Source organism: Ornithodoros turicata, chromosome 2 (genome assembly GCF_037126465.1).
Source record: "Ornithodoros turicata isolate Travis chromosome 2, ASM3712646v1, whole genome shotgun sequence".
Taxonomy (NCBI): domain Eukaryota; kingdom Metazoa; phylum Arthropoda; class Arachnida; order Ixodida; family Argasidae; genus Ornithodoros; species Ornithodoros turicata.
In genome coordinates, this window is record NC_088202.1 from 7,970,361 (window position 1) to 7,985,710 (window position 15,350).

At 50.4% G+C, this 15,350-nt stretch overlaps 1 protein-coding gene across 1 annotated transcript in view; it reads left to right on the top strand.

Moving 5' to 3' along the window:
- Positions 1 to 15,190: 15,190 nt before the first annotated feature.
- The window catches only part of LOC135383059 (uncharacterized), a 54,768-nt gene continuing 54,608 nt past the window's right edge, over positions 15,191 to 15,350 (top strand). The window contains exon 1 of the mRNA XM_064612690.1: positions 15,191 to 15,311. Coding sequence (XP_064468760.1) covers positions 15,308 to 15,311 — 4 coding nt within the window. The 5' untranslated portion in view covers positions 15,191 to 15,307. The remainder of the gene's footprint in view (positions 15,312 to 15,350) is intronic.

The following is a 15,350-nucleotide window of genomic DNA, read 5'->3' on the forward strand; positions in this document are numbered from 1 at the left end:
GTTGAAGCATATGCAGTGTTGGTATTGGGCTGGCTCCGCCGAATAGAATGGCAGCTGACAAAAGCACATTCTCAGCAGTCTTATTGGCTATGTACGGCTGGCTTTCCCAACAGAAAATGTGACCATCTGGACAGCAGCACCTCACTCGAAGGAGGGATCCGACACAGCTCAATGACTCAAACTGGACTCAAACATGTGGTATATACACGAAAGAGTTCCTTCAGTTTGCTTTCAAACACTATGTATTTTGGCTCCTCCTGTGGATCCACAGACCGGTATTGATGGGAGTCACTGCAACAAGTTTGCATGTAACATATATAAATATACCCAGAGAAAAACCCAAGATATTGAAGTACAACTGTAATTACCTGAGAACACGTACTGTCGTTAATCGGTACATATGTAGTGTCTGCTGGGTTTTCGGTATCACCGATACTGCTCTCTGTCACGTCCATAACTGGCGTGGAACAACGCTTTGGTTCCCATTGCACTGCGGTGTCTTGTTGGTTAGCTTGATGGAGCTCCTCACTTGTCCGGTTGCACGATGTTTGCATCGACTGCCAAGGAAGTCCACTTTCCTGTAGCTGAGTTTGACAAAGCTCTTCACTTGTCTGAGTACATGATGCCTGCAGCGCCGCAACATTACGATTTGCTTCTGTGCCTCGAGGTACAAAATCCTGTGAGCCACATGTTACACTTATGTAGTTGTGTTGCTCATACCAGTTGTCCTAGTCTTCATAAGCGCTGTTTGGGTCCATCTTGACTCCTTCGGTGGAGAATACTGTGTGCCTTTCTCCTCGGTTGAACGTGTGCTTTTGACCTGCTTGCATCCACAGTTCATGAACTCCAGGGTGTTTTGAGGGGTCGTGTCGAGCTGCTTGGAAGAAATGTTGAAGAAACAATTCCATGATAGGCAAGCCTGAGCGTTTGACCGGCGAAAAGTTGAAGAAACAAAATGGCAGAGACCGTGCTAATATACATTGCTCGGAACTTCCAACCAATCTTCCATTACCATGATCTCACTCCGATAAGGCCCGACTGGCGGTGAACATCACAGACTGTACCGGGTCTGACAGTGTTCTTTCGAGGGCTGAGTGTTGACATGGTGTTGCTTGTTGTCAAGACATGTGGAGGCAGACTCAACAGACAGATTGAGCAAGGGCGTCCCGAATATTGCCCCAGATTTTATTTTCTGTTGAGATCATTTCCACACACAATGACAACAAGCCACAGCATGTCAACATCTTGCCACTCCTCGAAAGAACATGGGTCAGGTTCGGTACTGAATACAGTGTTCTCCGCCAGTTTTGTGCTGGTGCCAGTATTGGAGCTAGGTTATGGTAATAGGAGATTGGTGGGAAGGTTTGAGCACTGTACATTATGGTATGACATCTCCATGGTAAACAAGATTATTCCTTCCCGGATCAGGTTAGGAGTAATTGGGGTTGAACCTGATCAGTCACATGTTATTTGCAGTACTTTGTCACAATTTGCATGCATGTCATATATAAGTAATATTACAATGTATGAGTCGACACTCACATTGGGAGACAGAAATGCAGGGGAAGCACGCACTGTTTCAGATGCGTGGCTGCTTTCTTCGTTACCATGTTGGGAAGCCTGTAAACAATATTGTGAGGCGCAGTGCGGCATCAATAAATGTTACTGTGAAAGGCATGTGTACCTGCACATACACACAACATGCACTCTTAGGTCAGGTAACGTCTTGCAGCATACTGTTCAGTTACCGAACAGTGTACAGGTTATAACTGAGCACGCTGGAGCACCATAAGCTTGATAAGTTGCTTACACTGGGAGACAGAAGTGCAGGGGAAGCACACACTGTTTCATGCGTGACTGCTTTCTTCGTTACCAGGTTGGGAAGCCTGTAAACAACATTGTGAGGCAGTGCAACATCAATAAATGTTACCGTAAAATCATGTCTCCTACAAAACCCAATGCCACCATATGCTCACAAGAACCATGAAGCCAGTACCATCACTAGCTTGGCTGTCACATCCTTCTGGGATACACAGGCAGGCCTGAATTAGAGAAAGTGACTGACACAAAGAAGGCTCAACCCGCAAGACAGAAAACATACGTATGTGGTATGGGTGTCTATTACAGGACGCGTTGTAATACGTACCTTGTTTTTTTTGTTGCGCTGCGTGCCGATCGCCCGTCGGCAGGTTCAACGACGGCGTCGCGCCAGGTGTCAGTCTACCTCGGAATCTCCCAACTCCGGACGCGTCTGCGAGTGCCATGTTCAATACGTAATCGTCCGATCGGAAGTGCAAATAACAGACGGAGATTTCGAAGTTCTGTGGGACGGCATCACGTCCTATCAACCTGAGCCATGTGGTCCGTGCGGGTTCGTTCTTTGGAACCTTGTGATAGCGAATATCCGCTCCCTTTCGTCCACCAGAGCGGGATCCTTTGGTGTTTACACAGCCACGAACGCCGCACACACGCATTACGCAGGATTGCAGCGGATTGCGTCAGGCAAGCCACCGATTACCATAGACAGTTTCAGCCGCGTTGCGCTTACGTAAAACTAGCTGAAATGAGAGGACGAGTGACGGTTGTGTTAGCTAGGGTTTATATAGCAGTGTGCGCGGTGATCCGTCTACTGTAAGATATCTTTTGAAGGACGTTTCTTTGAGGCGATAGAAGCAATAAATTCGCGTTAAAAATATACGGAAACAAAATATCATCTCTTCTAAATACCTTCGACGATAAAGAAACAGCTGTTTGCTGCGGCCGGTATTACAGCAACTGTTGCACTGTTCTGCAGTGTTGTGATTCCGTAGCGTTAGTGATAGCGATAAATGAATCATGTGTTTCGTAGAGCAAGGCACCGTGAATTTTAGGAAATCATAACCGAGCCAGGAGTAATGCTTTTGCAGAGCCCCGAACAGATGAGTAGCAGACGACAGCTGAGTAGCAGACAGCATTTCTCTGTACCAATCAGCGAGCGCCCCCCCCTAAAACGTCAGCGGGAGGTTCCCGGCAGATCACTTGCTGGTTCCGCTCCCCACCACCGTTGCGCACGGTCGCTTTTTGCGGCGTACTTTAAACTCAATTTCTGCTATAATTATGACTCTGTGGTGTGAATTATTTCTCATGGTGCATCTTACTGGGCTACTTAACAGTTTTATAGGAAGAAAACCGGGTGTTAAAAATGACTTCTGTGCTACTTTGATACATGCGGAGCGACGCATCGCTACCAGTAGATAAGGTTTGTAAATTAGCTGTTTAGCTGTTAAACATAAGTGACGGCACATAAATTCTATTCCGCACTTCGAATGAAAGAAGCAAGAAAACAAAGGAAGCAGAGATAGAAAGAATAAGAAAAGGAAAAAATTAGCACATGACAGTAACGCCTATGCAAATGGTAATTCAAAATTGGATTACAGAACAAAGAGAACGGCGAGGATGAGAAATGGTTTAGAAGTGTCTACACTAGAGCGCTGTCTGAATTTGTTGTCAAGTATGATCTGAACACTCGCTTAAATTGCAGATACGTATACAGAGGCTCTATAAAATGCACAAACGTATTTAGGAAAAGGGGAACCAGGTATCCCATCGACTACCTGTCGTAGTTCGTTCTAAGTAAAGGTGTTTGGAATTTTCGGATATCTCTTATTGGGTACAGCATCGTCCTACATGTAAGCACAAGGTTCCCTTCCCCTACTAGTTTATGAATATATATTCCCAGTTTAAATGTAAACGTGCTTTCAAGTGTAAGAATGCGCGCATTGGAAAATAGCTGTGCAGAAGGGGTAAAAAAATCATCATTTGTAATCATACGCAGAGCATGGCGTTGAAGGACACGTAGTTTACGTAATAAATAATTTAATTAATAAATAAGCAGTAAAATTAGTTAGTAAATAAATAGCTTATAAATTACCAACGGAAGATGTCAATAATGCTGGGATGTGGCGCACTTTGCGTATCCCAGGACACCACGCTACAAAAAACTACATAGCACTATCTTCTTTTTTCTTCGCGTAAATTCTTGACCAAGAAGAGCAAAACGTGAGAGTATGGTCATGTTCCTCGCTTTATAGTAGAACAGCTGAGCAAGGTATATACAAAAGAACGATGTACCGCGTCAGGGTAGAAAATATACTTTTGTACGATACCAATACCTCGAACGTCAGACAAATAGTTGCGGCGCAATCTGTGCACAACATGGCAGTTTTAGCAAGGGGAATAGTACCGAAGACTTAAACGAAACAGTGCAGGCGATAACATCGCGTGAGTGCGCATGGAGAGAGAAGGTGATTTTATGATTATTTTCAATCATATAGCGCCTGAGCTGCATCCTTGAGCTGTAGAGGATTTTTCTCTAGATACATGACAGAAAACAGCTGTGAACATTGAAAAGCGTCTGAAACAGCCCGTTGGAAAGGGCGTATTGTTCGAAGAACAACTTGGGAATGCACCGTCTTTTGTTGCAGGAAACCCTTCCCCAGAGGTGAAATCAAGGCACTTTTCTTTCATTTTAGGTTCATTACAGGCTCACTGCTTTCCCATGTGGCGAAGACGAGGACAGATGATGCTGTCCGCTCGGGCAATAAAGCATGAGCTCAGTTCCTCGCTGATGCTCCACCAAGCCGGACAGGATCCCTGTCTCTAAAGTGGTGACCCGAACGATCCGAACTGCAACATGGAAGGTTCACCTACCGTGGCCCGCGTTGGGCATTTCGCTATCCGCCTGCCACCATTTATTCGGTCCCGCCCCGACTTATGGTTTCAACAGGCGGAATCTCAATTCGCATTAGGCGGCATCACTACCCAATCGACTAGGTACCATCACATCTTGTCTGTCCTTTCCGAGGACGTGCTACTCGAGGTCAGCGACGTCATCAGCTCACCTCCATTACAAGATCCCTACGACGCCCTTAAGCGTGCTGTCATCAGCAGGGTTCTTCCGTCCGATCGTCAGCGACTGCACGAGCTCTTCTCAAAGGCACCCTTGGGGGACCGCAAACCTTCACAGCTCGTCAGGCACATGCAACAAATCCTGGGAACCGCTGCTTTTGACGACAAGCTCTTTCGTGAGCTCTTCCTCTCAAAACTTCCTCATGCCGTCCAGCTGGCACTGTCTGTTACGGAAGAGACCGACATTGCGTCATTAGCTACCAGAGCGGATAAGGCAATGGAGCTGTTCTCCGACTCGTGCAACCCGTCTGCGCTAGCAGCGCTTGAAGGCACACATTACTTTTCATCTTCACCAAGCGCCCCTTCCCAGCACCTGCCACAGCCCGCATCCTCTGTGTCGGCAGCGGAAAGCTCTGACCTGGCCTCGCTACGGAAGAAGTCCGCCGTATCGCAGACATACTCGAGCGATCTGGACCCCGCGACCGCACTTCCTCAGGCCCAGACCGTTCTACTCAACGTCGCCGTGCCGCACGTTCCCCGACTCCTCCCACTTCGCCGCCAAGGCGCCGACGCCACCTTTGTTGGTTCCACAGCCGTTTCGGTCGCAGAGCTCGCCGATGCGAATCTCCGTGTGCATGGCAGGGAAACTACGCCGGGGGTTACTAGCGGCGACCGGAAGCCCCCACCACATACGGCAAGGTCGCCTTTTCTTCATCAAGAATCGGTGCGGCAAGCACAAATTCCTGGTCGACACCGGAGCGGAGGTCAGCGTCCTCCCGGCCTCACCATCCGACAGAAACAGAACGACCATCATGTATCTCACAGCAGTAAACGGCTCCAGAATTCCTGTTTACTACCGTCGTTCATTGTCTCTCGACTTCGGATTACGCAGGACATTTCACTGGGTGTTTCTCGTTGCTGACACTCCGCACTGTATCCTAGGCAGCGATTTCCTAGGGCGCAACAAAATCTTGGTCGATGTCGCTGGCCAAAGGCTGGTGGACCACCTTACTGGCGTCACGGTCAACGGCGTAAGCACGCGCGCTACATCTGTCGGCCTCGCGATCACTCTTCCGCAGAACAATCTTTTTGCCGATCTTTTACGCCAGTTTCCATCCTTGACGGCCCCGTGTGACTGGACGAAGCCCGTCAAGCACCCTGTCGCTCGAGGCGCTCCTGAGGCAGACCACGTTGGGAGGCACGACGCTTTCCTGGTCCTCCGATACCTTACCAGCCTTTCAGGAAGCCAGACAAGCACTGGCGTCGGCAACGACCTTGATCCACCCCGTCATGGACGCACCTACGTCTATAATGGTGGACGCCTCTAACCACGCCATCGGCGCAGTCTTGCAGCAACGCGTTGAGGGCCAGTGGCAACCTGTCGCGTTCTTCTCGAAAAAGTTCTCCCCCACAGAAGAGCGCTACAGCCCGTTTGGACGTGAGCTCCTCGCTGCCTTCACGGCTGTCAAGCATTTTCGATACTACCTCGAGGACAGGTCATTCACCATCTTCACAGATCACAAACCCTTGGTTTTCGCCTATCGTTCAGGTAGCTCTCGGCGTTCCTCCAGGGAAGTACGGCATCTCGCGTACCTAGCGGAATTCAGTGCCGAGATCAAGCACGTAAAAGGCAGCGACAATGTTCCAGCTAACACGTTAAGCCGCATATCGGCTTTGGAGCACACCCCCATTAGCCTCGCCGACGTTGCTGATCATCAACGATCTGATTCCGAGCTGCAACACCTACTATCCAGCCATTCCTTCCGGGCCATTCGTGAGATCTGTTTTCCGGGAATAGACACATCTGTTTACTGTGACACATCCACAGGCTCGGAGCGACCCTTCGTTCCGAAGGCCTTCCGGCGACCCCTCTTCGCCGCGCTTCATCAACTCGCTCATCCAGGAGTCAGGGCAACTCAACGTTTGATTACGGCCCGTTACTTCTGGCCTTCCATGAATACTGACATCCGTAACTGGACCCGATCTTGCCTCTCCTGTCAACGCGCAAAAGTCCACCGCCACACCATTTCTCCGCTTTCCCAGTTTTCCTTGCCGAGCGCCCGGTTCACGCAGATTCACATCGACATTGTCGGCCCCCTGCCGCCCTCGAACAATCACCGATATCTGCTAACTTGCCTCGACCGATACACCAGATGGCCTGAGGCCGTACCCATGCCAGATGCCACCGCTGCCACGGTCGCCCGCACTTTTGTTTCCACCTGGGTCGCAAGGTTCGGTGTCCCTTCTCAGATCACCACCGATAGAGGCAAGCAATTGGAATCTCGACTATTCACATCACTGACGCAGCTCCTCGGTACCAACCGTTGTCGCACGACTGCATATCACCCATGTGCCAACGGTATAGTCGAGCGCTTCCACCGTCACCTGAAGGCGGCCATCATGGCCTATGGCAATTCATCCAAATGGCACGACTGTCTTCCATTAGTCCTCCTGGGACTTCGGGCCTCGTGGAAAGAGGATTTAGGCTGCACCGCTGCTGACCTGGTGTACGGCACTAGCCTTGCCCTTCCGGCCCAGTTCTTCGAGCCCACTTCCTCAACGGCCATCACCCCCTCGGACTACGTGGAGCACCTGCGTGAGCACTTCTCCCACATCACACCCACTCCTACGCGAGCACACCAGTCCGGCAAGCCTTTTGTCTCTCCGCAACTCACCTCCGCCACTCACGTTTTCCTCCAGACCGATGCCTTGAGGAAATCGCTGCAACCTCCCTATTCCGGCCCCTTCCCCGTCCTGGAGCGGCACCCGAAATGTTTCGTCATACACTGCCACGGCCGCCCCGAAACGGTCTCCATCGACCGCCTGAAACCGGCTTTCGTCGACGCCGAAGACACCCCAGCGGTCCCGACCACCACCACCGCCGGCCGTCCCAGCATCCGCCACAAGACCCCCAAAAGAGTCTCTTGGAGTGACGAAGTCACTTTCGTTGGGGGGGGGGGGGCGGGCTACTGTGGCGAAGACGAGGACAGACGATGCTGTCCGCTCGGGCAATCAAGCATGAGCTCAGTTCCTCACTGATGCTCCACCAAGCCGGACAGGCTCTCTGTCTCCAAACCCACTTTGTTCAAGGGATACTTCGGAACGATCGGTGAAAAAATTGTAGCACATCGTAGTTGGTGCATAACATCCACAGTATACCTGTCATCAACCTTGTTTCCTTCCCGTGTGACGAATTGTGCCCCAAATAAGCGAGCAATCTAAGCGTCCTTATGCCTATGGCCTTTTCTGCCTTTGTACCATTAAACCCATAATTTCTCTCTCTCTCTCTCTAAGCGAAACAGGGATGAGGAGAGGAGTCTCAAAAACTTTCCCTTCTGAAGGCCAACGCGTTACGTCACCCAGCATGGAGCGGACAAGTAGTATACCACGTCGGTCGTAGCCACCGCGTTACATTATCGGAGCAAAACAATGGACAAAGATTGGGGATCAGATCACTCAAACACAGATGGAAAGAAACAACGGTCATCTGCTTCCCTGAGGTAGTGACCACTTTCCTATCTATATTTCACACGAAAGGCTGCCTCTGTCACCCAATACTGGACTGATCCCTTTCACGAATTGGGCACTCTTTCGTGCTGGCCTCCGAACATCTATGCACATCGGCATGTCCTCAGAGGCCCTCCCGCAAGGCATTCGTTCCGCCATGTCGCGGTAGTCATGTCTAAACGGGTCACAGGTCACGTCGGTCATTCTCCCGCAATTAACCACCTCAGAGCATTACGCCGCCGAGCCGAGAGAACGGCTCGCCGAACTGGGCAACTTCCTCACATTGTGGCGTACCGCCGGATACGAGAACTTAAGAAAGAGGACCGGAAGCGTTAGCGTAAGTTTTGGCACCACCTTTCACCATTTAGCCCCCCCACAAAGATCCGGAGGACAATTCGAGCTCTGAAGGATGCGCCCCCACAAAAGAATCCTCTCGCCGCGTGGGCTATCGTTAAGGGTGTAGACGAAACCACGCTCGCGACAGATTTCTCAGTCGTCCTAACGACACCAGCGGCTGCCTCAACGTCTGCAGCACACCACAGTTCCGTCCAGAGCCTGCAGACAGAAATCCACCTAGACTGGGCCCGTCCACCTGCGGTTATGGACCGCGATTTTACTCTAAAGCGCCAACCGCATGAGACGTTTTGCGAGCGGCAGGGCGTCGGGCTTTTCTCAGCGACAAACGACGCTGGCAAAAAACGCTCGGAGCTCACCGCATGCAGCGTTTGTACAACGCCGGATGGATGGCGTCTCATGCGAACGTTTCCGTAATCTATCAGGGAAAGCAACTCTACGTAATTTGAAAAACACTTTATTACAAGTGAAGAACCTCAAACACAGGTGCTTTTGAGTGATAACACGCTGTAACGAACAAGATACTGCAGCAATGCACGCTCACGAAGCCGCATTTGTTGTGAATCCCGGTCCCGCTATTCACAAGGTACCCGTTTCGTGTATTTAGACGGAGCGAACTCAGCATTCCGGTTGACATCTCCATCAAGCTGTTGCACACTTCTCCTTGTGTTTCGTATGTTGGACACTCACACAAGAGTTGCGTTCTTAACATCGGCAACAAACTTCTGTTCTTCTGCCGAACACCGCGGCCGAACAGCAGTCTGAGCGATTCCGCGTGCCGCCATCTATGGGGGCTTCCGAAAATTGGCGCGACCGGATTAACCTATCCCGAGGTTAAGGCGGTGCATCATAGCCGGCGCTTCGTCGTCTACAGTCGAGGGATGGCGCAGCGAGCGAAATGGTTTGCGCAGTCACCGCTTCATAACATTTTGGCGCTTGCTTGGAAATGCAGTACCGCTGATGTAATGTCTTCTTTTTGTGTTATGTTTGTTTTCTCTTGGCGCGCGACGGGTCAAACGAAATTTTGTGCAAACATATGACCGCTCGTGCTCACCCATGCAAGTCCAATACTGTAAACACGCATAAGGCGCTCAGCCAGACGGAACAATTAGTGGCGCGGCTTTTGAATGCGCACAGGCTGTCCAGCTGTCTCCTGAACTTCTTCGTTGATCTGTTGCTGTTCCGTGTTGTGCTGTCGTCGGGCGAAGGGTTAGTCACCAGTCGTTTCGCGTGATTTCTGCAATGTTTGCGCGTATAATAAACGAAATCTCTCGTAACACAAAAAACCTAAGTTGGAGAGGACGCGGTTGAAACAAGTTTGTGTCGACATGTTATAGTCTACCGACATTACTCGGAAATTGCGAAACGAAACCGCAACCTGTTTTCTTTATTTCATGTCACCCTGGGCTTACAAATTTCAGACCACGTTGTCGTGGTGCAAAACGCTTCATTTACTTGCACAGTCAACGGAAATGAAATAAAACTGCAAAGAGGCTGCATAGCATTTCCCATATCATTGGACATCAGTGGAGGAGGAGGAGAAAGGCAAAAGAGAAGAAGAAAAGGCAAGAAAAGCAGGGTAGAGGAGAAAAATATGTGTGCGTGGACCATACAGCTGCTTGGAATGTAAAGTGCGAATGGAGGTTTCCAGTTTGGTCGAGTATATAATTCGGGTCTGTTGTGCTCATCCTGGTCGCCACTAACCACGGCCACAGACTTCGCCCATGTACAGATCAGCACGCCGTGAACTAGGTCTTTGATGTCCCATTCGTCTGGAGATGATTCGTCATTCGTCAGCTCGTGGATCTCGGAGTGAGAGCATTTCATAACAAATTGTCATTGTGAGTCTCACCTTGCCTATCCGCGCAGGAACTTCCAGAAATCCCCTCTAGCTTTCTTTGTCGTCCTCGTCGAGGCTGCCGACATCACATGAGCTTGTCTCGATTAGCAAAAGGCACGCGGTACACTGATTACAATTCCTCTGGCTTAGCGTACTTCCTTCTGTAATCGGGAGCCCTAAATCGCATGCTTCGAGGATAGCGAGGGTCAACAGGCTCTGGCAGGAGGTAGTCGTTATAAATTCGGCAAGGTACACCACCCTTCTCTCGTTCCGAAAGGCGTCGTCCAGTACCTACAACGAAGAGGCAGTACTGCCGGTTGGTTATACGTGGAGTTGACCGTGGATCTGGTACCAGTAGACATGCGCGCACTTCCACAGACAGCACTTCCTCAGTTCCGGTACGTGACTCTGTCCTGTACGCTTGCTACCGTCCGCCAGTTGGTCCTGATATTTCGCGAATGTTCCGGTCACCATACACGACATGCTTAGTGCGGCACATAACTGATCATCGGCTCAATATGCCGTTCCACTAGAGAGGACTCCCAAAACTACAGCGGTGTTCACGTCTATATGATCTTGTCCGATGCTTGGTAGAACCTCAGTGTCAGCCACACCCTTTAGTGTGCACATTTTGCACTGCAGAGTTAGTTCACTGTGCAGTCCTTTTCTGCGTTCAGAAACGACTTCCATGTCGGAATGGGTGATAGATTCCGAGCGCCTTGAAGCTACTGATCCGCATGTGAGCATCCAGGTGTTGTAATCTTTACTTCATTGTGCGAGCAACTACACATGTATAACTTTCTGAGGTACAACTAAGGTAATACTGGAATCATATGCTCACGTTCATCAGTGTCCGCCCTGACGCCCTCATTGTGTAACGGTGTGAGGAAGACGGCACTGTGGGTTTGCCGTGCCGCCGGTTTTTGACGCTTCTGCCATCCCAGTGCTCGCTCATGACGTCGTAACGCTGATATTCATTTCCCAACCTGAGGGAGCCAACATTTCTATCAATTTATTCGACCTGGGTCCCAAGTGCTCCGATTCCATTTCAGCTTCCATTCTGATTCAACTTCGATCCTGAATAACTTTTCTCAGCCGAAGCATATATGCACACTTGACCATCAAATTGTCCGCTGTACCTTATTGTACACTAAACGATATGGACGTGTCTGAAATCTGCCCCAATCAGCTCGATCCGCCGCCCGAAATTCCAAATGCTTAGAGTCTCGGCGGCTCAAATAATTGTAAAGTTGTCCCATGAAACAATACACCCCCCTTCCTGTTGACATCCTACTGGATGAGTGCTAAAAGCGCTGCAAGGTTTCCGGCATCCCCTGTAAAAGAAAATATGTCACTGTATAACCGGTAGGTTTTTTACAAGCATGATCCTTCCACATTTCTGTGGCTGCGACTGGGAATTCCAAGACAAATAAGTTTCATCTACTGTTCCCCGAGAAAATGAGCGTCGTTGAACAAACAATAAACAAAATTTTGGGGCTCGGCTACGCTGCACGTGCTCGTGCTCCCGCGTCATGGTCAACGTCGGCCTCGTCGTCTTCCGGCCACGTGCAGCGGTATATCATTTCCAGCGGTCAGATTGTTGTTGCTTGTGACGACACACTCGATGATAGATGGCAGCACTGCGCTTCCCATTCTGAAGGGACCTACTCCACGGATGACCATACCTGACAAAAATTCGTGTGCCGAGTCAACGGCTTAACATAGATGAAATCTTTTTGTTGGTATTGGTTCTTGATATGTTTCTCTAGTGCGTGATCGAGCCAGATTTTCGATTTTGGGCGGCTCTATTTTGTAAGCGAGCGGAATCTCGAAATATAGTTTTTCCCAAACCTTTCGACCATGATATAAAAATTTCTGAGTCTAAAACGCAAAATCTGCTTCGATCATGTACTAGACCTAAGCATCCTCTTCCATTTAAAAGCAGTTGCACGGAGATCAACCAAATTTTCGCGGCGCTACGAGAGTTGAAAAATGTATGAGGATTCCCATAGAGCGTCGGTGCTGATGCACCGCCTTAATCCCTGATTGACCAGTTGCTCGCGTCGTCGCCACCTCTTCCGTCGCCCAACTCTGAATTATCTATTCGCCTCGGACTTCGAGGGGAGCATCGCGCGCCTATTGTTCCGCAACGCCTTGGCTTGACGCTCGCCAAACGCCGCGGCAGGACGCTCGCCAAACGCCGCGGCAGGACGCTTGATAAACGCTGGAGAAACGCCTCATGCAGTTGGCGCTTAATTGAGCTGCAGACTGCGTTAAAACTGCGTGAATGTGCAATCGTCCCCAGGTCCAGATAAAATCACTCACGCCGCACTGCGAAGCCTTGACGAGCCATCGCTCCTAGCTCTCCTTCATGAATCCGTACCATCTACTTGGAAGGAGGCTTTAGTTAACTTAACTTCTTAGGGTTTACCTTCTGTTGATGTTCTGTTGAGGCTTTAGTTGTTCCAATCCTGAAACCAGGCAAACACCGAAATGCCCTATCCTCCTTTCGCCCCCTCAGCCTGACAAGCAGTCTGGGAAAACTGATGGAGAGAATGGTTTTGCATCGCTTCGACTGGTGGCTCGAAAAACAAGGTGCGTTCCCTCAGGAAATGCCTGGATCGCCCGAAAAGTACGTCGAGCTCCCTTTCACCCACAAGGCTATGCGTAATTTCCCTCTTTGGGTTGGTGCACGGAAGCTCGAGCCTGTGCGTTCCCATCGCTTCCTTGGTGCGGTCCTGAACTCCCACCTGCGCTAGGCTCGCCACATTAAGCACCTTGAAACCAAAGTGCAGCGATGGCTTCCTGTCATTCAACATCTTTGTGGCTTCGGCTGGGGCTGTGATTAACGCTCCCTCTTAGCCGTTCACGCGACTTTGGTGTGGGCAACTGTGCTTTACAGCCTTCCAGTCTTGCATCGGGTTTCTACAACATCGTTTAATGCCCTTTGGTCCCTGTTCGCCCGAAGCCTTCGTCGCTGCCTTGGCGTCTCAAGAATGGCTGAAACAAGGCAAGTCCTAGCTAAGCTGGAGAACTCCTGGTGGAGGTCCTCCGTGAGCGGGAAACGCCTCGACACTTCCTAAGTTTGCGTGCGAACGTTCCCAGTCACCTAGTCCTCAGAAAAATTCGATACCGTCCTGAAAGTGATTTCCATCGCGTGGCGCAGAGGACACGCCACGCTCTCACCGGCTTCACACCTGCCACCCACCTTCGCATGTCTTCGTGACCTCCAGGTCCGCAGAGCTCAGGTTCCCCCTCAAGTCCTTCGAGCCCATTTTTATGCTCTCGTAGACGCGAAGTTTTCCACCTCTACCCCCGCTTACACCGATGGCGCATCTCGAAATGGGAAGTCTGCGTCAGCATTTGTCATCACCGACAAAGGCGTCGCCTTTAGCATTGTACATCAACTACAGCTGGGAACTCTACGCCATACTTTTCTTTTTGCAGCACATCGTTCCATTTCCCCCCCCCCCCCCCCGGAATTGGGTGGTCTTTACTAACTCAGCATCCGCGCTGCAAGCAATAGAAAATTCTGGCATCCGAGGCTTCTCCGCACCGTTGGTTATAGATGTGTTAACCGCTTACGAACTTGTCTACGAAGCAGGACACAGGCTCGCTCTCCAATGGGTTCCCGCCCATTGGAGGTGTCGAAGGCAATGAATTGGCGGACAGCGTCGCCGAAGCAGCTCTCTCGTCTCGGACACGGACGCGTATTGCACTACTGAGAGGCGATCGGCGGTCCATACTTCGAAGCCTTGTGGCTCCTCTGGCTACCCGCCAACGGACCGCCCACATACTACCCCCCGCCATGCTGAGCAGAGTTGACTCAGCGCTCGCTTTCCTCATGCGGGCACATATCTCTTGTCAAGACGCCGCATTAGTTCATCGAATGCGCCTCGACGTGGCCTTCACAGCACAGTGGCGCTACCGCTTGAGACAAGTTGACTCTCCCCACTGCAGTCACTGTGTTGTTGAAGATCTCGAGCCCATTCTTCTCCATTGCCCACACTACCACCCTTCCCGCTCCGTACTGTCCGCCTCCCTCAACGAGCTAGACTTCCGTGCCCTCTCCCTCACAAAATTGCTTGGCCCCTGGCCGCATCTAGCTCACCAACGCTCTGTCCTCAGAGCTCTCTTCTCCTTTTTGGACGCCACAGTATGGCGGGCATAGCCACAGGTCTTGGATCCTCATTGTAACGGGACCCATTCCTTCATTCCCCGCTTCACCTCCAGCAATGGGGTAGAGTATCGCCCCCGGCGATGAAACTCCCCACCCATCATCCTGAAATAAAGTTGTTGTTGTTTCTTCCCTGAGAGTCAGAAAACAGCTCAGGAATTGTTTGACTAATGCACAGTTTTCTAATGCACTAATGCAAATTTCGAAAGTCGTTTTTATGATCCCACCTTCGTTTTCAAGTGAGATATTTCAGAACTGTGTTGAGTTCGTGTAAATGATTGTGGGAATACCGCAAGCTTGAAATCCATTTTGTTCCGAAGTCTCCCTTTCAGGTGAACCATTGTTATAGATCTACATTTCAACGGAAGAGAAGACGGTATACGCCGACTGCGTGTGTGAGGAAGAAGTAGAGGAGAAATCTCTGGACAAGTCTTTTGAAGACGAAGAAGACAACCTAGTCGTGGTGGCATAAACATAAACTGCCTAGACGCTGTGACCTGCAGGGATTACACTTTGCTTCTGTGCCCAAAAGCCTCTGAAAGATGGGTATGCCGTGTTTCATACCCGCATTTTCCTTTCACATCG